General features: G+C 44.6%; 1 protein-coding gene and 1 long non-coding RNA gene across 2 annotated transcripts in view; one reads left to right on the top strand and one right to left on the bottom strand.

Moving 5' to 3' along the window:
- Window positions 1-22,157, top strand: part of LOC141578644 (uncharacterized) — a 112,679-nt gene that overhangs the window by 82,429 nt on the left and 8,093 nt on the right. Inside the window, exons 16-19 of the long non-coding RNA XR_012509212.1 lie at window positions 4,049-4,101; window positions 5,860-5,918; window positions 6,211-6,355; window positions 15,269-15,371. This is a non-coding gene — a long non-coding RNA (uncharacterized LOC141578644). The remainder of the gene's footprint in view (window positions 1-4,048; window positions 4,102-5,859; window positions 5,919-6,210; window positions 6,356-15,268; window positions 15,372-22,157) is intronic.
- LOC105079825 (polycystin-1-like protein 2) overlaps window positions 1-22,157 on the bottom strand; it is an 88,478-nt gene that overhangs the window by 60,175 nt on the left and 6,146 nt on the right. Inside the window, exons 4-9 of the mRNA XM_074370367.1 lie at window positions 18,441-18,551; window positions 15,858-16,005; window positions 8,514-8,734; window positions 6,334-6,738; window positions 4,164-4,241; window positions 1,737-1,786 (exon numbers count right to left, since the gene is read on the bottom strand). Coding sequence (XP_074226468.1) covers window positions 1,737-1,786; window positions 4,164-4,241; window positions 6,334-6,738; window positions 8,514-8,734; window positions 15,858-16,005; window positions 18,441-18,551 — 1,013 coding nt within the window. The remainder of the gene's footprint in view (window positions 1-1,736; window positions 1,787-4,163; window positions 4,242-6,333; window positions 6,739-8,513; window positions 8,735-15,857; window positions 16,006-18,440; window positions 18,552-22,157) is intronic.

Raw genomic sequence — 22,157 nt, 5'->3', positions numbered from 1 at the left:
CTCAGGGCATCATGAGGGAGGCAGTAAGTTAAGACTGTCTGTTCCCCCGAGGGTCTGATGTGGATTAAATGAGAAAAATTAGTGACGTGCTTCCTCTTGTGTCCGGAGCAGAGGTGGGCACAGAACTGTTACCTCTCCACAGCAGACAGCTGGTGTCAGGGCAAGCTTCCAAGAGGACAGGACCCCAGAGCATCGGGAAGGAGGAGGAGTGAGTTTGAGCTGGGCAACAACGGAGATCATGTGGATTCTAGGAAGGGGTTGGTGGGCATGTGGTGTGCTCTGGCCCAGAGGGCTTGGCCTGGAATAGCAGGAGGCTATGGCAGAACTCAACCCCAGGTCTCCCTGGCCTGAGAATAAAACCCATACCCCTTTACCTTGGCACCTAGGACCCTATATGATTTGGCCTCTGTCCATCTCTGTAATCTCCTATATCCTCCTCTTCTGCAATGAATGGTCTCAGGGCCTTCTCATCTATGCATCCAGAAAGCTCTCGTTCTGCTTCACAGGATGGCTGACTGTCCTGTTTTCAGGTCTCCACTCACATGTCATCTCTCAAGAGGTCATGTCTGATCACATTTTCTAGTCCACCCTCTGTTACTGTACCCTATTGGTTCTAGTTAGACACATAACAATTCTTAATTATATGCTAATTTGTTAGTCAGTCTCAACTGCTAAGCTTCATGAAGGCAGTGACCACATCTGTTTATTCACCATTGTATTCTCAGTCCCTAATACCAATCCTTGAACATTGTAGACACACAGTAAGTCTTTGTTAACAAACAAATGTGTGCATGAACAATGTCAACAGTAAGAAATTGAAGACTTCCTATAAAAACTAAATAACCTTGGGCCTTTTTTCCAATATAAATATTAAAAGCCATAAATTTCCCTCTGAGCACTACCTTAGCTGCATCCCATAAATTTGAATAGGCTGTATCATCATTAACACTTAGAAATATTTTTAAATATCTTTGTGATTTTTTTTTCTTTGGCCCATTGATCTTTTTAAAATAAGTGTGCTATTTAATTTCCAAGATGTCTAAGAGATATCTACATATCCTAGATAACTTATTATTTTTTTTAACATTTTTTTATTGATTTATAATCATTTTACAATGTTGTGTCAAATTCCAGTGTTCAGCACAATTTTTCAGTCATTCATGGACATATACACACTCATTGTCACATTTTTTTCTCTGTGAGTTATCATAACATTTTGTGTATATTTCCCTGTGCTATACAGTGTAATCTTGTTTATCTATTCTACAATTTTGAAATCCCAGTCTATCCCTTCCCACCCTCCACCCCCCTGGTAACCACAAGTCTGTATTCTCTGTCTGTGAGTCTATTTCTGTCCTGTATTTACGCTTTGTTTTTGTTTGTTTGTTTTTGTTTTTTAGATTCCACATATAAGCGATCTCATATGGTATTTTTCTTTCTCTTTCTGGCTTACTTCACTTAGAATGACATTCTCCAGGAGCATCCATGTTGCTGCAAATGGCATTATGTTGTCGGTTTTTAGATAACTTATTATTGACTTATAACATAATGCTGTTGTGGTTAGAGAGCATGCTTTGTTTGAGTTCAGTCCTTCTGGGTTTCTTTTTAAACAGAAGAAAACTTGGTGCTTCCTAGTGCTCTGACTATTGACACCCAAAAGCCCAAACCCCAAACTAAAACAGAGTGCTCAGACATCTTTTTCTTGCGAGGTTAATTGTTTAAAAAAAAATACTCACATTCTTTTCTTCAGCCTTCGTTCCAGATGGTTCTTGGAGACTGGGAGGAGCTGTGAACACATTGGGGATGGGTGTCAAATGTCAGTGATATTTAAGAGGTTGCCAAAGGGCAAAGGCAGAGGGTTTGCTGAGGATGCCCTAGGAGTATCCAGTTGTCTTTGGAAATGATTTAGGGACACACGGTGAACATTCAGGTCATAGGAAGTGCGTCAAAAGCAAAACCATCATGTTCACCACTGGGTTCAAGACACCTCTTTGGCAGGTTAGAAAGAGGCAGGCAGCTGCCAATGCAGATAGAACATAAGACTGAGAGTCAGACATGCAGCTGTTCACCATCAATGACTACCTACAGTTGAGGGGTGAGGCTGGGGAACCCTGGTTTGTAGTGTTCACTAATTTCCGGGGTGCAGATGTTCTCACCGAGGCAGATTTCAAGACACCAAATTGACCTCACTGAATGCAGCGTTGGAAGAGTGGGCACAACCAGCTCTGGCAGGCTGGGAGGAGCCAGCCTCAGCTCACCACGGGGTGTTTCTGGACCCTTTCATTGGCTCTTACTGGCCGTGAGAACCTAGGAAGGTTTGTTACTCTTTCTGAGTCTTAGGTTCCTCATCTATGAAGAAGGCTGAAGGCAATCCCTATTTCTCAAGGCTCCAGGAGGACTGAATGCTGTGCTATATATATTATTGCTTTGTAATCTATTCATCTACGAAGAATGTTAGTGTGTCAAGTTAAAAAAAATGGAAAAGGTATTCTCAACTGATACACTCTAAAGATACTGAAATATGAAGATAGTTACTCTCTGAAGTGTAGTGATTAAGCTAAGAATCGAGGGTTATTCCATGTGATTCACTAGGCCCTGGTGACGTGGGTATTTTAAGATCAGGGTACTACTGATCTTTAAAAAGTTTTCTCCCAGTGAATTCTCATTCTCGTGACTCTAAAGATCTGTAAAGTTATTCAAAGCAAAGCTAAACTGCTAGACACAGAGGCCTTTCTTAACCTTAAGAAGGAAGATGGTCCAATAACCCTGAATGAAGAAATCAAGAGAAATAGTTGCTACCCCTGATCCTGCCATGAATTAGCTGAATGATTTTTGCAAAGTCAAATAACCTCTCTGGACCTCAAACCCCTTACATGGAAAAGGAGGGCTGTAGACAGAATGGACATCTTATGTTTTTTACCCCTGGTCTAGGCATCCATGGACCCTTCTTTTGATAACAACACCTATAGGTGATATTTTTCCCTCCCATACCTCCCCACTCTCAGTCCTTTGGGTGAATCTGATCCTACATCATGTTCCAGGGTTGACATGTGCTCCTGATCTGTGAGTACCACTTCCCCTGGTCTCAGCAGCAGGTCCAGGAGGGACCATGAACCAAGCTTGGACCAGTGATTGGTAGCCTCAGGATTTCTGCTGGAAATATCAACAAAGAGGTGCTCTTTCTCCTCTGGGGTTAAGAACCAAACCCTGGGGCTGTCTTGTTACTGCTTGAGAAGAGGGAATCAGACTGAAGCCAACACAGAACCAAGAAATAGAGGCAGTTCTAAAGACACTGAGTGGCTGGATCCACCTGTGCCTAAACCCTGGACTTACATTTTCTGAGTTGATAAAATTTCCTTTTGACTCGAGCTAGGCTGAACTGCTCTTCTGTCCCTTGCTACTCAGAGTGCTGGCAAACACATTTAAGGCATACTTTAAGACAGTGACATCTACTGTTGGCTGTCTACCAATAGCCAATACCCTGCCCTTCCTCTTGGCTGTCAGAATCCACTTTCTCCCACAGAGCCTGAAAAATACTAGATACCTGCTTCCCAGCATCTCCCAGCTAGGCACATGACCCTATCTTGGCCAACGGTATCTGAAAGGAAGATTGTTGGAGATTAGTGGGAAAGATGTTTTCCCTAAAGAAAAAGACACACACAGGGGAAAATGGGTTCTTCTGCTGCTGAATAATGCTATGTTGACATGTGATGTCTGGAATGGCAGCAGCCATTTGATTGCATGAGACAGAAGCCTGAGGACAAAGCAAAAGCTCTGAGGATGGTGAAGCAGAATGACAGACTGAGCCTGGGTCCTTGATGGTGACACTGAGCCATTGAACCCTGGAACTACTTACCTTCTAACTTTAGTATGTGAGATAATAAGACTAGAAGATAAAGCCACTCATGTCAGTTTTCTGTTACTTGCAGCCTAAAGCTTCCTAACTAATACAGACTTGGATGTTTTAGAATTTTGTATCAATGGTTGGATGTTTTACTGCTTACATTATTGCCTTTTGGAGTAACCAGAGAATTCTTAATATCTATAGAACAAGATGAACATTCAGAGCCCTGTTCTGAGGAGCCCCTAACTGGATCCTGAGTAAGTGCAATACCCTAAACTCCTGGTCACAAGTTTTATATCCCCTTGCAGAAACTGCTTGCCTGTGACAGTGATGCTTCCGATATCCAAACTCAAGTTCGAGAAGGCGTTCCTCACCAGCACGGTGACTAGAAAGATGCCTGCAATGCAGAGAGTAGAGAATTATGGGCTTTGTAATAACTTGCACCAAGACAGTTCTCCCAGCCTGTGCTTCTCCAGGCCACTGAGGGCAGCATCTGACTCTTTCATCATTGAAGCATTTAACCAATCCCTTTAGTATGGCAGGCATGGTGCAAGGCTCTGGAGACACAGAGATGAATGAAATATGGTCCTTGTCCTCAGGGTTGTATGGTCTAGTGGGCATGTAGGACACTCCAGGGTAGGAATGCGCATGAGGGGCAGGGTGGGCATGGGGTGGGTGTTGCTTCCACCTTGGAGGAGAAATGGTTTATGGGATGAGGCAGAGGCTGGGGCTGAAGTTCAAAGGACAAGTAGGAGATTCCATCAGAGAGAAGACATGACAGGGTTTTTAAAGGTTCGAGAGAGTGGAGAGGGGAGAGAAGGGTTTGTAAGAGAATTTGGAGAGAGCTGCCACTACGTGGGTATCCCACAAACTGCCCCTCATGGGGAAGGGTGGTGGGTGCTACCTTCTCTTCTCAAGTCTGGAGAGAATGTCTTCAGAGAGGGCCCTTGGACAGCTGGGTATGTGTGTTTGTGGCTGGGCACCCCCAAGACAATTTCTGTACTCATACGCTTGCAGAAACAGTCTATGACGGGAAGGGGAGAGAGGCAAGGGCAGCATTTCTGCATTTGGGAAATAATTGCAGTCGTCTGGCAGCAGTCCAGGACTGGGTGAGAACTTTCTATGGGCCAGATGTTTGCCTCAGAGAGAGCGGTGCCAGAGAGGGTAAAGAGAATAAGGAGAACAGAGGGAGGGACCCTGCTGGTGACAGGAGAAGCATCAGCTGGGCGAACATAGCCCGGAAGGAGAGGCATCACTCCCACCCGGGAGCTGTGGTCCGAGGAGCCTTGCAGGGGGCCTCCTACAAGAGGCGGCTGCACACATCTGCTGGGCCAGCACCACCTAGTGGGAGCCTTCCTGTCCTACCCCGTTCCCTTCCCTTCCTCCTCGCCCTCTTCATCCCTGGAGGCATCCAGTGTTTTTCTCGTGGGGGGGAGAGGACTGCGTATCATCTAAGAGTGAGCCAAAAAGTCACAGGGCGTATGGAGATTTTACATCTTATCCCCTACTGAGTCACTTTTATAGGAGACAAAAGTTAATTTGTATTTGAACTATAGCCTGTGTATTGTGAATATTTTCCATTGTCATTCCATTTCATTTTTGGATTCTTCTTGTTCCAAACTGGACCCTTGGTACCTGGCAAAACTGCAGTGTTTTTCTTCTTGCATCTATCATTCCTTCTGCTATCTCTTTTGCCAGATCCCTTGCTGAGGCCCTGGTGGCCTCACACCTGCAAGCATTACTCCATTTCATACACACGTCTGAGGTCCAGGGCAGGGGACCTGGGTGGGCTGGAGACTCTGCGACCTTCACCACATTCCTGCCTGCTGACCTCACCACACTGCCCTCAAAGACGCTCTGTTCTCTCCAGATTAAATGCACGTCGGCTGTGGCCTTCTGCCCTGGCTGGTGCCAGCCAGTCTGTCACCTCATCGCTGTGCCAGCCAGCATCCTGACACTTCCTTTCTTGTCCCTCTCTCTCCCATCTTTCAGTTTTTATATATCTCTCCCCACAGGGTGTGGACTATAGTTTCCCAAAACACACTCCCCTCTGGAAGTCATGGAAGGAATCCAAGTAAGTACTCTTGCTCTCCTCCGTGGTTCTCAGTGGGGCTGATTTTGCTTCCCACAGTGCAGTTGGCAATGTCGGGAGACAGATGTGGTGGTCGTGACTTGGGGGGCTAGTGCTACGGGCATCTAGTGGGTAGAGGCTAGGGATGCTGCTCAACACCCTACAGTGCACAGGACGGCCCCACAACAAAGAATTATCTGGTCCCAAATGTCAGAAGTGCCAAAGCTGAGAATCCCTATGACTTTAAGCTCCACAAGTGCAGATAATATCTGTCTCTTTCTTATTTGTGACCCAGGCTGAATGCTGTGAACCATTTGTGTCCAGGACATCCTGAAAAAATGGCTGGCAGGACCCTCGATACCAAGGCAGGAAGGGAAGAGGAAGGAGGTTTGGAAGGGGAGCCACCAACCCCACGTACCTTCGAGAGGAACTGCCACGTGGTAAGTCCCAAATGGCCCCCTGAGGCTCTCTTCCTCATAGGAGAAGGTTGCATTGAGTCCTGCCACCTCAAAAGTCAGCCCCTCTGGGATGCCATGAGCCACCGAGACATTGACCAATAGGTCCTGTCCAAGTTCCAAGTGGTCAGAAGCCCAGGAGGCCTGCAGCCCCGACAGAGGCTCCACCAAGTGGACGGTGATGTTTCTGGAGGGGGCAGAGGTGGTGGTGGTGCTTGTGGCTTGGATCTCCAGGTGGTGCATCCCTGGGCCCATCTGTTGCTGGACTGCTCTGTCCAGGGTCAGATTGTGTGGAAGTGGGCCCCTCTGGGTGGTGGATGCAGCCAGGGATGTGTTACCTGACAGCACAGTGTACGTCACCCCTGTTCCTAGGTGGAGTAAGAAACATTTAAGAATGTCAGTAGCAACCATGCACACATACATCACAGTATAGTAGTTCAGACTCAAGCTGTAAAGTCAGATTCCACAAATAGACATAGATGTGGATATAAAGACATACATAAGGATATACCCTCCCTACCCATATATTAACACTGATTATCTTTGAGTTTTAGGTTCATGAGTGATTTTTCTTTTAGGGTCTTCTCTGCTCCTCTTCATATTCTAATTATTTATACTATGCATGTATTATCCATACACTTAAAAGTTTATAATAAAAAAATTAGAACGTTTTGTTGACTGGGATACTATTGAGGGGAGGAGGGCTGAAAAGGGAGCATCTCTGAAGGGTGCAGCTGATTTTAAAGCATGAGAATTAGTCTTAAGTCTTGTTTTAAGCAGAAGCAGTGAAGCCCTTTCCATCTCCACGACTGATTGCCTGAAACCCTGCCCAATGGGAGGACTCAGCCTGTTCACAATAAGAGGGGGCTCCCTTACAGTCTGGGGCTAGATGCTAAATATTGCAGTTGACTTTTAAAATATGATTTAAACCACTAAATTAAGACTCTTTCCAATAGAAAACAAGCTAGTGTATTTCTTGTTTGAGTGACAGTGGTGATGATGACATCATGGTGATGATGAGAATGATGAGAATGAAGTAACCCCTCTGAGAACAGGAACCCTGACTCTCGTGTTTATTGCTGCCTCCCGCTACCTCCCCGTACTTGGCAAAGAGTAGTCACTTACTTATATTTGTAGCCTGAAAAAGGATTATCTCAAGTTTTCCCAGGTGCACCTAGCAGCCATCTTCAGCACACCAAAACAGAAAGGAGCCTCAAGCATTGTGTTTAAAGCCCCAATATAGCTCCGTTAAGTTACTGTTCTGATTGAGGCTCCAGGTGGTGTGAGGCTGGACTGAGTCATGTCCTCACCTCCACAGCTCAGTTTATACCGACAGGCCTCTGTCCAGGTCTCAACCTGGACCTGTGCCTTGTAGAAAGATGCTGCCTTGGGTGAGGATGGGTTTTAGTTGGGAGCATCTCCATTGAGAAAAGGGGTAATAATCAAAATATTTAACAGCTGAAACTAAATAGATACCAACTAAGTAAAATGATGTTCTGATAAATCAGAATGGACACTGTGACCAATCTGAGTGGATGCTGTGATCAATTAGAATGGACATTGTGACCAATGAGAAATATTGTTATGACCAATCAGAATGGATACCCTGACCAATCAAAATGGACATGAGGACCAATCAGAATAGCCTCTATGACCAATCAGAAAAGACACTGTGAGCAATCAGAAGGAATACCAACCATAACTGGCTGGACCACTGTGTGCAGCTGGATATTAGCCCTGACTGGGGGCAACGTGACTGTGCCCAGCTGGTGGCACTTGCACTCCTACTCACATGCCCCCAGCAGAGAGTGACTTGGAAGTCCATTTCTTATGATGGGACCACAGGCATGCACAGAAGGGTCTTTGGAAGGCTAGGATCTCTCACTAGCTTACGAGCCTTGTGACTTTGGCCAAATTTCTAAGCATTTCTTCCATTTCTTCCTCTGTAAAATGTATTGGATGGGCCGGTGTATATAAAGCACTTAAACCAGTTCCTGGTATACTCTAAGTGCTAAATAAATGAATGACTAAAGAACTAACTCCATAAGTGATTGCTGTTAGTATTTATTAAAGCCTGGGAGCTGGATGGACAGATTTGGGGTAATCAAATTTCCCTTGACCTTGACTGTTCCTGCATACTCACCTCTATCAAGCTCCACCTGAATCCACAGAGGGTCCCCAAAGACTGCCTGGCAGATAGGGCTGGCTCCAGACTTGGACAGGCCAGAGCACCCAGTCACACGGAGCCCCTCCATCTCCTCTCGCATTGTCACTTGCTTCTGAGCTGTCACGTGCCACTCACTGGTTGTACACTCGGCAAACACGGTGAACTTCCCGGGGGCTGTGAACTGGTGGACCACGTTACTGGATAAACTGCCAACAACAATCAGAAACGTTACCCGTATTGGGACATACAAACACACGCCCTCACCCACCGCACATCTCCTGTTCTCTGCAAAGATAAAAAGAGCGAAGAAAAAGATGCTACACGACCAAGCCAGGCTCTCGGTGTTCATGGAGGTAACACTGAGACGTCTTGGAGCAGGTGAGAAGTGGAAGAAACAGCACTGACTAACCAGGGAGTCAAATATTTGTCTGCAAGTCCATTTTCTGCCGTTTACTCCCCCTGTGGCTCACATCCACCCACTCTCTGGGCCTTCTTTCTTCATCTTTAAAGAAAACTATGGCCCAGCCTACCTTTCTGAGACTTGTTTTCCCCACCTGTAAAATGGGATCAGAGTTCAAACATATCAGAAATTATGGGTATATTTTGCTCCTCATTCTCCTGAGGGGACTAATCTCAAATCTCTAGCATGGCACCCAGAGCTCGACATGACCTCCCCTCCTGTCCTCCCCCTCCCCTCCTGCCCCTTCCCTTCTCTTGACTATCCTGGTAATGCAGACCTCTTTCCAGGTCCTAGAACATGCCACCTCTTGCCTACCCCAGGGCCAGGAAGTGTGCTGCCCTGTGCTGGGAAGGCTTTTGCCCATCTCTTTACTCATACTCTGTTCTTTCTTCAGTTCTCAGCTTAAGTATCACCTCCTCAGGGAAGTCTTCTTAGATTCCCTTTATAACTGCTGTAACTTCACTGCTTCTCCTGGGTGACACTCATCCCTTTTTATGCTCGTTTTTTCACTGTCACTCTTCCCTGTGAGGCTGTCAGCGCAGACAGTGTCTAATTCTCCCTTATATACCTGGCACCTAGCACAGTGAGTGCTTGAGAAATAGTTTACAAATGGACACAGTTGTAGAAAAGCTTAGAGAAGAGTAACCTGATTTGTGGTGCCGGCCAAGATGGAGTTAGCCCACTACAGTCTATTGCTTCCATTAATTACAACAAAATACCTGGACCAAATACAAAAGGAAGCTACCTAAAGACTCTGAAAAATAAACAGCAGGCAGATTGGGGAGGAAAGGCAAAATTTAAGAATCATCCATAAAGATGGGAATTTCCTGTTTTCTTTCTGGTTTTTTGAAAAAAAATCTCCTTCGTCTCTTGACTTTGTCCCAAGGGTAGCCTGAGTCATGTTACTGCGCAGTGAGTAATGAAGACAAAAACCCCAAGAGAGATCCCCTCTGTTTAGCCAGGGAACCAGAAAAAGGGACCCAATGAGTCTGAGAATACAGAGCAAATATCCGTTTTTGTTTTGTGTTGTTTCTCTTTTTTCTCTCCTCTATCTACCCTAGGCTATCCTCTCTCCTGGAGCTGCACTGACTATGTGGGGTGCAGACACCCTAAGAGAAAATCCTAAGAGAAAACCCATTTTTCCTTCTAGAGGAACCATGAAAAGGGGCCTATGAGAGCTGGAGACTGTGGGGAAAGTGCTAAAAAGGAGAGAGGTAGAGGAGAGGATTCCCTGATTCCGTGCATGACCCAGCATGAATCATGAGCTCACCCAAAAACTACACATGAGCAGAACAGACCCAAAGAAACAGAGCAAAGTCCCCGTGAACATAAAATAGCCCCCAGAGTGGCACATGAGTGGGACAGACCCTGACAGCCTGGGCACTGAATTAGCATGGGAACCACTGCTTACAGAAGGCAAGTGAGAACATGTAGTCTGAACCTAAATGAGTTGGTTGGTTGGTTGCTAAAATAAAACAAATAATAATCAACATTTTCCAGAGGATTTTTTAAATGACCCAGAGTCTCAGAACGTACTACCCCAAATGTCCAGAATACAATCCATAATTGCCTGATACACAAAGAGCTAAGAGACTGTGACCAAATTTCAAGAGAAAATATAATCAATAGATGTCAGCCCTGAGATGACTTAGATGTTGAAATTATCAAAGACTTTATAACGATTATAAAGCGATTATAACCATGCTCCATGAAGTAAAAGGAAACCCTCTCAAAATGAATGGAAAGATAGACATTTTCAGCAGAGAAATAGAAACTATTAAAGAAGAACCAAATGGAAATTTTAGAAATGAAAAAACACAATCTCCAAAATAAAAGATTCATTGGATGGATGCAATAACAGAATAGAGATGGCAGAGGAAAAAGCCAGTGAACTTGAAGGTAGAGCAAAAGAAATTATCCAATCTGAAGAACACAGAGAGAAAAATACTAAAATTTTTTAAATGAGCAGAATGTCAGCAATCTGTTTAACAATATCTACAGGTAAAATATTTGTGTTATTGGAGCACCAGAGATAAAAAGATATTGCTGTAGAAAAATATATTTGAGGAAATAATGGCTGAAAACTTTCCAGATTTGGCAAAACCACATGAATTTAAAGATTCAAGAAGCTCCATGAAACCCCAAATGAAAAAAAAATCTTAAAACCATGCCCACACATAAACTACTGAAAATCAAAGATTAAAAAAAAATCTTGATATCAGCCTGTAAAAAATGACACATTACATATGGAGAAAACAGTGATTGAATGACTGTAGATTTCTTTGGAAACCATGGAGGTATAGAAGATAGAGAATGACATCTTTGAAGTGTTGAAAGAAAAGGGCTGTCAACACGTAACTCTACAGCCAGCAAAAATATCTTCCAGGAATTAAAGCAAAGTAAAGACATTCTCAGGAATGAGGAAATCTCTAAGAGACTTTGTTGCTAGTAAATCTACTTTGAAAGAAATACTGAAGGAAGTTTTTCCAGCTGAAGGGAAATGATATAGAGGGAAACTCAGAACTTCAGGAAGGAAGGGAAAGCACAAGAAAAGCTAACTATCTTGGTAAATGTAGACTATCTTTCTCAAGTTCTTTAATATAGGTAGGACTGCTGAAAGGGCCTTTTCAGTGTATATAAATGTCCTACAATTGACAATTATAAAAGATGGCAGGCAAAGGAAACTATATGGTAGTAAAGCCTCAACATTTTAACTTTAAATAGACTGTGAAAGGTTAGACAGGTATCTTGTAATCCCCAAAGCAACTACTTAAAAAGTAATACAAAAAGATCACCCAAAAAGCCAATAGATAAGCTAAAATGGAATGCTGAAAATATTCAAATAATCCAAAAGAAGGCAAGAAAGGAGAGGAACGGGATAAAATAAACAAAGGATGCAAACAGAAAACAACAAAATTGTAGACCTGAATCTAATTATATCGATCAGTATATTAATCATAAATAGTCTAAACACACTGATTATTGTGCCAGACGGGATTTTAAAAAACCAAGACTCAGCCATATGCTGTCTACAGATAGGTTCAAAGTAAAAGGATGAAAGAAAAATGTAACATCAAGCGCCAATCAAAAGAATGCTGGAGTGGCCATTAGCTATGTCAAGCAACGTAGATTTCAGAACAAGAAAACTCACTCTTTATGGAAATACAAAAGATGGTTTTGAATCCAGCTTGTTTTTCAGTGATCTGTCTGGAAGAAGCGATTTATTCATTCTCTAAACACTGGTGCCAACTGAAATTGCCTAGGACTAAAAAGTAAAGAAATGGATTTTTCCTGACTTCTCTCCCAGGGATCTCCCCAAGGGAGAAGAATGCAAAGTAGTTTTAGTAACTGCTGCCAACAAAGAAAAGCTATGCTCAGAGTACAAAGCCATGGAGACAATAAATTAAAAATTTGTTTTATGGTCCTATGATCCAGTGATTCCACTCCTGGGTATAAACACACCAGAAATGTGTACATATGTGTACGGAAAAACATGGACTAGAATGTTCACAGCTGCACAATTTTATTAGTCCAAATGGGAAACGACCCCAATGTGTATCAACACTAGGATGGATGAGTAACTGAGGAATATTTATACAACAGAATGTATAGCAGTGAGAAAAAAGAAATCCAGTTATACACAGCAATATAGATAAATCTCAAAAATATACTTATTGAGCAGAAGTAAGACACAAGAGAAAATATACTTTATGATTCTATTTAATGTTCGAACACAGGTCACAGTAATCGATGATGTTAGAAATCAGTATCCTTGGGGGGGCCTGTGGGGGATTTCTGGGGGATGAGTCATGTTTTGTTTCTTGATCTGGATGCTGGTTACATGGGTATATTTTTATTTTGTAAAAATTAATTGAGCTGTAACTTTGTGTACTTTTCTGTACATAACTTATGCCTCAATAAAAAGTTCAAAAATTAGTTCAAGACTCTGTCACTTACCGATTTGTATACGCTGCTTTTATATTTGACATGAATAGAATACAACTTAGTGGGAAGGGAAGGTCCCCCTCCAGACTCAGCTGTGTCCAGCGGTGACACAATAAAGACCCAAGAATGATGGCAATCCCAGGATCTGTCAGTAGATGGCGCTGATGTACCCAACGCTGGACTTGGACAGATTTCACCTTATGCAAATTGTTCCTTAAGGCACGTAATAAAATTTCAGAAATGTAGAAAATTTCTCATGACAAACAGAGAAGCAAAACAGCTTGCTATGCAAAACAACACAAGACACGGAGAGCGCAAGGTGAGATGGAGCTTCTAAAGGAGAAATCGTTTGACTTAATGCTGTTTCTATTAGAGGTCAGATTCTATCTGTTAGCTCATGTCATTTATCTAGGATGGAGATGGAGGATCTGATTTGAAAATGTCCACCTCTTGGCCTAATGAGGAGTTAAGCAAAAGCAGAAGTCTGCACAAACACGTTTTTAAAAGCATAGTGATGTTCACACACAGTTTGTGACTTCTGTGTGCTTAAAATTCATGCCATTATTCATATTGTAAATTGAGTGCTCAGGCTGCCGGTGCTGATAAGAAAGCATCAGAAATATATCTCCCAATGTTAAAAAAAAATGATAGAAGAAGGTGAGTGGGTAGTTTCCAGGTCAAAAAAATCTTTGAAGTAGACAAAAGTGATGCTTTAGGTGGGGTGATGATGGAGGGTGTCACCATGTATATATTTTGAAAGAGAGGGGGAAAAATGCCAGTAGCTTTCAATTACACTGAATACCCAAAGGGATTGCAAATGTAAAGCATTGCTTACTGCTGTTTCTCTTAGATTATGAAAAAGTTAATCACACAGAGAATTCCAGAGAGTAATATGATAAACACCTTTGAACTCTGCATCTAGAGTGGACAAGTATTTGCATTTTGTCCCATTTGCTCCAGTTTTTAACTGTGTTTGCTTATTACTGGAATGTCCTTGTGTAACTAAAGAACTTAGCAGTGCTACAGTCAGTTTTGAATTATGCCAAAGGCAAATTGTATGATTTGGGGGCTGAAAGATAGTGTAACTTGGTATTTCTCATTTTGTTAAAATGGCAGCAAATGGGGAGAAACCCACAGAACAATGCTATGGGTATTTATATCACTTAAACTTTTCTTTTTCCCCAAAGCATCTTCATATATAATTTCTTACTTCACTACGTGAAACAATGAAGATCACCATCAATATAAATGTGATAGGGAATGAAATGGGTTTCCACAATGCCAGAGACCCCAGAGGACTGCTGAGTTTGAGACATCATTCACTGGATAAGGTTGGGGTGTGGACAGCGCTGGTCCTCTGCCCCACCCACCCAGGGTTTCCAGGAATGCCAGGCATCCACAGGGCTGGATTCAGAACCTTTAGCCTCCAGTAGAACTGGATATGTTTTGGGGCTAGGTGAGGGGCTTACATACCTCCATGACTTTCCTGGAGATCCATGTTGAACTGGGTCTTCCGTAAGAAGTCAGAACCCAGTGAGGGTCTGGAACCATTTGGGGCACCCCTCCAGCCAGGGCACCCAGCAGAGCAGGAAGGAGCTGACCCCAGCCCCAGGTAGGACTTTGAAATGTTGTGAATTGTGTTCAGCTGCCATCAGGTTGGGGCATCCCTGGAGGATGCGGTGTACAATGCCCTCAGGCCCCGATGCTACATGCTGTGTTCTCCACCGGGGCCTGAGAGTCTAGCTTGGATTCCAGGCAGTCCCGGCTTGCCTGCCTGTGCTGCCACTCACTAGCCGCGTGGCTTGGGCAATGACACTGGACCTCTCTAAGCCTCAACAGCTTTGTCTGTAAAACAGGATGATCACAGTCTAGCTCAGCACCGATGGACAGAAACAGTACAAGCCATATATGTAACTGTAAACGTTCTAATGGGCACACTGAGAAATGTGAGTAGGAATGGGTGAAATTAATTTTAATTATTTATTTCCTTAAACCCAATAGATCCAAAATACTATCATTTCAATGTGTGATCAATACCAAAAAATCATTTAGTAAGATATTTTACATTTTTTGGTGGGGAGGAGGCTAAGTCTTCAACATCCTATGTGGATTTACATTTATAGCACATCTCAATTGAGAGCAGCTACATCCCAAGTACCCAGGAATGCATATGGTGAGTGGTTATTATATTGGTCAGCATGGCTGTAGCTCATGGTGTTGTTGTAAGGATTGAGATAATACGTGAAAGCTGCTTGGCTGGACTATTATTAATGTTGCTACTATTATTTTTATTATCCTTACCAACAAAAAACACTCCCACACTTAGGTGAGCATCCTTTTCACCCCATTACCGACCCAGGGGCGATTCCACCCAGAGCCAAGCCAGGAGGACTCAGCTCTCCATGGTTGTTCAAGTGACTATCTCCACTGTGAGTACCACTTCCTTCCGTTCCTGGATGTATGCCCCTTTGTACTGTGGCTCTGCCACTCATTCCGTCAGCAGGTGGAGGCTGTGTCTTCACCTGTTCAATCTGGGCTTGGCCATGGAGCTTGCCTTGGCCAATGGGACATTAGGAAATGTGATACAAGTAGTGATTTGAAAAATGCTTGCACATTGGGCCTTGCTTTCACTTGCTGCTAAAAACTCTTCTGGAGCTGTGCAGATGAGCCTAGGCTAGCCCGCTGGGTGATGAGTGACACCTGCCACTAGCCGACATCCAGCTAACTGACAGACATATGAGTGAGGCCTTCCTAGGCTGTCCAGCTGAGCCAGTCCAGGCAAGAAAAGCCACCTAGCTGATCCAAAGAACCATGAGATATAATAACTATTATTGTAAGTCACTAAGTTTTGGGATGTTTTGCTATGTAGCAAAAACCAACTGATACATCCTGACTCAAGGCTCAGAGATTCTTACCTGGGGGGGTAGTAGGGATCAAAAGTGTGGCCATCTCCTGTGTTAATTAGACAGGACAGGTTTCCAACGTAGGGAGAGAGGAGCCATGTAAGGGAGATGGTGACATTGTGAAAGATGAAACTCTCATTAGACACCGTCAGCTGCAGGCCTGCAGATCAAAACACAAAATATCATTTGCCAGTACAAAGCAAAATTGCATGTTTCTGTTTAAAACTTCCTTTCTTCTATCTACCTGTCCTTTATCTTTAGTGAGGCTTTTAAAGTTTTTACAATTTTATTTTTACTTTTTAAAGTTCTTTTGAATTTTATTTTCCATTCATAGGTAATACATAACCAAGACACAGAATTTGAAATATAGAAAAGGGTCTATAGTGAAAAGAAAGCCCCCCACCACTGCTACCCTCAGCAACCACTGTCACTGGTCTCTAGAGGCTTCCAGAGACACCTACACACTCACAAGCACGTACATAGTTTGCCATTTATACAAATGGTGCTCCATTCACTATTTGGCATCTTCTGTTTTTTTCACTTAGTATATCTTGGAGATTGTTCTGTATGAATTCAGTTAGAGCTGACTTGTACCCTTTAATAGCTGCACAATGTACCCTAATTTATTTAACCAGAATCCATTGATTGTCTAAATTTATCTTTTAATGTTTAAAAAGACAAAAGGCAAAGCACCTTTAAGAAAATCTACTTGGCTCAGGGCGTATAAATCACTGTTAGCCATTTAGTGCACTTAAATCTTACAAATCCTTGAGCTTCGCAAGTTGGCCTGGAGGATGGGGTGAGGGGTAGATTTTGCTGGAGGTTCATCCTGCCCTGGGCTAATTTGTGCAGCACCAGCTTTTGATTTCTGACACAAATGAGAAAGGGAAAGATATAAGAAGCTGAATGCAAATGAAAAGGACTTTCTTGAGCTTGTCGGAAAGCCATCGTGGTCCTGAATTATTGGTCCTGATTCACAACCATCTGAGGAGACTCAGGATGAGCCAGGCCCTTCTGGGCACAGAGGTGGAGGGAGGTGGAGGAGGGTGTCAGTGGGTAGGGGAAGAGGGGCTGATGGGTAAAGTCTCTTCTTGTCAGAAATCAGAAACTGACGGATCAGAACACACTGATTCACAAGGAGACAGGATATTTGAAATCAAAATCTAGCCCCTGTGGTCTCCAGACCCAACTTACCCCCTGTCCTAAGCCAAGCATCTGCCTGATGACAGCAACACTGCCCAGGCAGATCTCCAAAGGGCACCCTTTGTCCATGAGCAAAACCACTAAATGGAAACACTGCCAGACCACGTGGCCTCTCTTCCCAGAAAATAGAGCGAGACTCCCCACTCATTCTTATTCCACTGAAGTGTGTTCCATGTACTTAACACCACCCTCCCCTTCCTGCACCCCCTCCTCCGTGCCGCCCTCCTCTTCCTGTACTGATGCACCCAGCTCTCCTGGATGGCCTGTGGGGACTTCGACCTCCCCTGACTCATCTTTTCCCCTCAGAGCTCCTTGCACCATTACTCATGCCCTCAGTAGAATTTGCTGTTCTGACCCGATTAATTGGTTAGACAATGGCGAAATGTGGTGTCACAGCCTGAGGGGAAATTGGCACTTATTTCACTGTTAGTAGGAATGAAATCGATACAGCCATTGTGGAGGGCAATTTGGCAATATCTATTAACATTTAAAATACACATACCCTGTGACCCAGTATTTCCACTACAAGTGATCTGTCCTCTAAAAATAATCCCAGCGCCTATGGCGATACATACACAAGAATGCTCCGGGGAGCCCTGCAGAGTGATATGTGACAATGAGAAACCAGAAGCCACCAAATGTCCATCAGTAGGGGGACTGGTTAAATAAATTTTGACATAATCTTATGATGGGATACTGGGCAGTCATTAATAGGATAAGGTAGTGACTTTGAGAGATGTCCAGGGTATATTATTAAGTGAAAAAAAAATTGAGTTGTAGACTAATATATTTAACTTGTTTATATTTTTATAAAAATATACATCTATACATTCATACACAGGCCTGTCTACAAAGACACTTTAAAAAGCAAGGAAGAATTTATTCTGAACGGCTAACAGTAGTTTCTTTATGGGGAATAGGATTGTAGAATTGAAGAGAGGGATTTTCTTCCTGTTTTATAAAACTTTTATAAATTGTGGTAATATAGGTTACTTTTATGGTTTTCACGATTTGCAGAAGTCCTGTGCTTTCTACAATGGCAGTCTGTGGGAAAGTGGCATGTGGGACTCCTTCCAATCAAGTCATCTTGGTTTGGTTGGTTGTGTTTATTGGGTCACCAAATTTAATTTGAAGGGTCCTAGGGTTAAAAAATTTTTTTTTTAATTTTCTGGCTAGATGGCTCATTTTTTTTGCAATTGGACCTCAAATGCTTTACCTTGAGGCTAATCTGGTGGGGAGGGCAGGCTGCAGGGCAGCAGTTTTGGGTGAGAAAGTCTCTTAGCACACAGTGGCTCTGCCCCCATGGACGGCTGCCCCCTGTTTCCTGGGGGACTGGACAGACATAGTGTGGAAATAAGGGAATTCCCGTGCCCAGGCAAGTTGGGGACTCACCTTCCTGGCACCAGTACTGCACCCACAGGTAGCTGCCCCGGGGGGGACACAGGTCTCCAAAGTAAGCCCGATCTGCTGCCACCTGGCACGCCTGCAGCCCCTGGCACTGGCCTGAGGGGCGCCCACATCCCAGTGGAAGACAAACCATGTGAAGGACATAAAGGGAGAGGTTCAGACTGGGATAAATGACCCCACATTCATTCCTTTACCCACCATCCGCCCAACAAGGACCTGTTGCTGTCTACTGAAGACCGTACCCTGAGCCTGGGGCTAGGGAAGAGAGAAGTAGGGCTCCTGCCATCAGGGAGCTCAGGGTCCAGCACAATGTTTCTCAGACTTCAGAAGGCACCAGAATCCCCTGGGGAGCTTGTCAAGATCCAGATTTCCAGACCCCAATTCTGATTCAGTAGATGTAGAAGGCAGCTTGAGAATTTGCTTTTCTGACAAGCTTCCAGGTGATGTCAGTGCTGCTGACCCAGGGACCCCACTTTGAGAACCACTGGTTAGTGGCATTTAGTCAACGGCCTAAAGTAGAACCTACACCCTGAAAACTGGCAAAGAAGGGACAAGATTAGGAATCCTGTGTCTGCCAGGGGCACCAGGTGTCTATAGAGGGAGGAGTGTGCAGAGCCCAGGCCAGAAAATTCAGGGTCATAATAGATGCCTACAGGGAGGCCTGGAGAAGGGCCAGGCAGGCACTGGGGCCCTGGTTTCCCTCTTGGCTCGAAAGCATCCTATGGCTTTGCCCTGCCTTGCCTTCCTGGTTCTCTTTCACCTCTTAGAAATGCATGCTTGCTCCAGGCTTCAGCATATCTAAATGCTCTTTGCATGTCCGGTTGTTTCGCCAACCAAGCCCCACCCCGTCCTCAGATGCTCTCCTGGCCCTCTTTCCTCCTTTGGTGTCCCGGTTTCCTGCCCTACCCCTACCCCTACCCCATTATTAGCTATGGGCTGACAACTCCCTGATCCCCATTTCTTGTTTAGCTATCGCTCGTGTTCCTATCCTGTACGTCCAATTGTCTACACAGCATCTCCACTTGGATGTCACAGGGTACCCCAGGCTTCTTATATCCTGAAATAAAGTCTTGATCTCTGATTTGGGTTGGAATGTGTCCCCACAAAAGGAACATTGAAGTCCTAACCCCTCGTGCCTGTGAATGTGCCTTTATTTGGAAATAGGGTCTTTGCAAATGTAATCAAATTAAGATGAGGTCATTTAAGTGAGCCTGTAATCCAGTGTGACTGGTGTCCTTTGGCCGCAGAGACGTGACACGTGAAGATGGGAGCAGAGATTGAGTGATGCAGCTGCAGTCATTTGTGGCTGAGTTTTGTCCACAAGGAAAGGCTCTCCTCTACAGCTTTCAGAGATAGGGATGTCCTGCTGACACCTTGATTTTGAACTGAGTCTCCAGACTGCCAGAGAATGCATTTGTTGTTTTAAGCCACTCAGTTTGTGGTACTTGGTTAAGGCAGCCGTACGACACTAATGCCATGTCCCTCCCCTACCTTCCCCACCAGCTGCTCCTCCTCTGGCCTCTCCTCTCAATGCCAGGGTCATCCTGGACTCTCATCATGGACAGGCCCTGTCAGTGCTTCCTTCTGTCTCTGGAATCCATCCATTTCTCTCCATCTGCATTGTCCTCGTCTGTGCCTCCAGCGTCTCTCACCTGGGTTTCTGGCATCAGCCTCCCTTATGTTCCAGCCCCGGCATCAGTCTGGATTCACAGCAGCCAAAGGGCAGCTTTAAAACACACCTGGCCAGGTCCCTCCCCTGCTCAGAACCCTCCAGTGCTTCCCCAATGTCCTGGGGATGGAGCCTGGGTTTCTCAGGTGCTGGTGCCCCCATATATCTATGTAGGAGTCATGCTGAGCGCTTTTCAGTTCCCTGCACCTACTACGATCTTTCTCGCCCCCAGGACTTGCAGGGGCTCTTCCCTCTCCCCAGAACACCCTTCCTCATTCACCCAACTGTCACCCAACCCTGCATGACTCCTGCCAGACCTTCAAGTCTCAGCTTAGATCTCACCTCCTCTAGGAAGCTGGCCAGTCCTTTGACCATTGGCCCATGGATTCACTCTCACCCTGCTCAGTTCCAAAATGCAGGAAACTACATTCCCAAACTCCCCTGTGCACTGGCTTCCAAGTACTCCTAGCCACTGGCAGGCACTTGTGGAAAACTGGAGGCACTATATTAGCTTCCAATGGCTGCTGTGACAAATTACCCAAAACTTAGTGGAGTAAAACTGCGCACATTTGTTATCTCACAGTTCTGGAAGTCAGAGGGCTGGATCAGCTCAGCTGGGCTCTCCTCAGTGTATCACAGGGCTGAAATCAAGGTGTCACAAAGGCTCTGGGGAACAATCTACTTCCAATCTCATTCTTGTTGTTAACTGAACTCAGTTCCTTGGGCCTGCAGGACTGAGGCCCCATTTCCTTGCTGACTGTCAGCTGGGACCACCCTAAGCTCCTAGAGGCCTGTCTCCAGTCATTCCATGTGGCCACCTGTATCTCAGAGCTGGCAATGATGCATCAGATCTGTCTCACACTTGAATCTCCAACTTCTCCATCTGCCACATCTCTTCTGCTTCTACAAAGTTCTCTGCTTTGAGGAGCTTGTGTAATTAGATTATGCCTGCTTGGATTATCCAGGATAATCTCCCTATTTTAAGATTAGCAGGGAGAAGGTATAGCTCAGTGATAGAGTGCATGCTTAGCATTCACAAGGTCCTGGGTTCAAGCCCCAGTACCTCCATTTAAAAAAATGTAAACAAATAAACCTAATTAACCCCCTCCCAATTTTTTTTTAATTAGCTACTGTGATTACATCTGCAAAGACCCATTTAAGTTAACGTGTTTATGGGCATGGCATCTCATCACACCCAAAGTTCCAGGAGTTAGGGTGGGAAATTTAGGGTTCATAATTCTGCCTGTCTCAGAGGTAAGAGGTAAGAGGGTAGGGTGCTTCTCACCCTCTCTCTCACTGTAGCTCCTCTGTAGCTCCAGTTCCCTCTGGCCAGGCCCTCCCTCCATGGTCCCTGCTCCCAGAGGGCAGCCTTCATCGTGCTTCTAGCACCTGCTGGGTGGCCCTGACCCTGGCTTTGGTAAGACATCTCCTGTGGTTATTCCTCCAGCCCTTCAAGGTGGTAGCAGCTTTCTGCTGCTGCTAACCTTGGGGTTGCATCCTCATCCCCTTCTTGGCTTCTTGACACTTCCATGATTTGAGTAACCAATTCCCCACATCAAATTCCCTCTGTTGAAAGACCTAGTATGATTTCTGTTTTCCTGAGGGGACCCAGTTTGCTACATCCCTCAGCGTGAGTTCTGTACTTTACTATGGCATTTGCAGCACTAGACTCCAATCTCTAAGAGAGAGGGACTGTTTCATTTTGCTTTGTTTTCGTTCCCTGCTCTGTCTCTAGCAGACAGAACAGTACCTGATATGTAGCAGGTACAAAATGAGTTTTGCATGCGTAAACAGCACCTTTGCTCCCCTCTGTGTGACACTGAGCACACTGCTAGGTGATTGCCTGTGTTTCTATCTGTCTCCCCATTAGATTGCGAGCTCTTTGAAGAACAGATTGTGTTTAATTCTTCCCTGCATCCACAGAGCCCAAGAGTGTGTGTGTCACAATGTTGATGCTCAGTAAATGTTTACTGGCAAAGTGATCAGATGAATGAGTGATTGTGGCACTTAGATAAAAAGGGATCACACCCCTG

This window comes from Camelus bactrianus, chromosome 9, assembly GCF_048773025.1.
Source record: "Camelus bactrianus isolate YW-2024 breed Bactrian camel chromosome 9, ASM4877302v1, whole genome shotgun sequence".
In the NCBI taxonomy this organism is placed as follows: domain Eukaryota; kingdom Metazoa; phylum Chordata; class Mammalia; order Artiodactyla; family Camelidae; genus Camelus; species Camelus bactrianus.
Note: the sequence above shows the minus strand (reverse complement) of the source record. Positions and strands in the feature narration are given on the sequence as shown.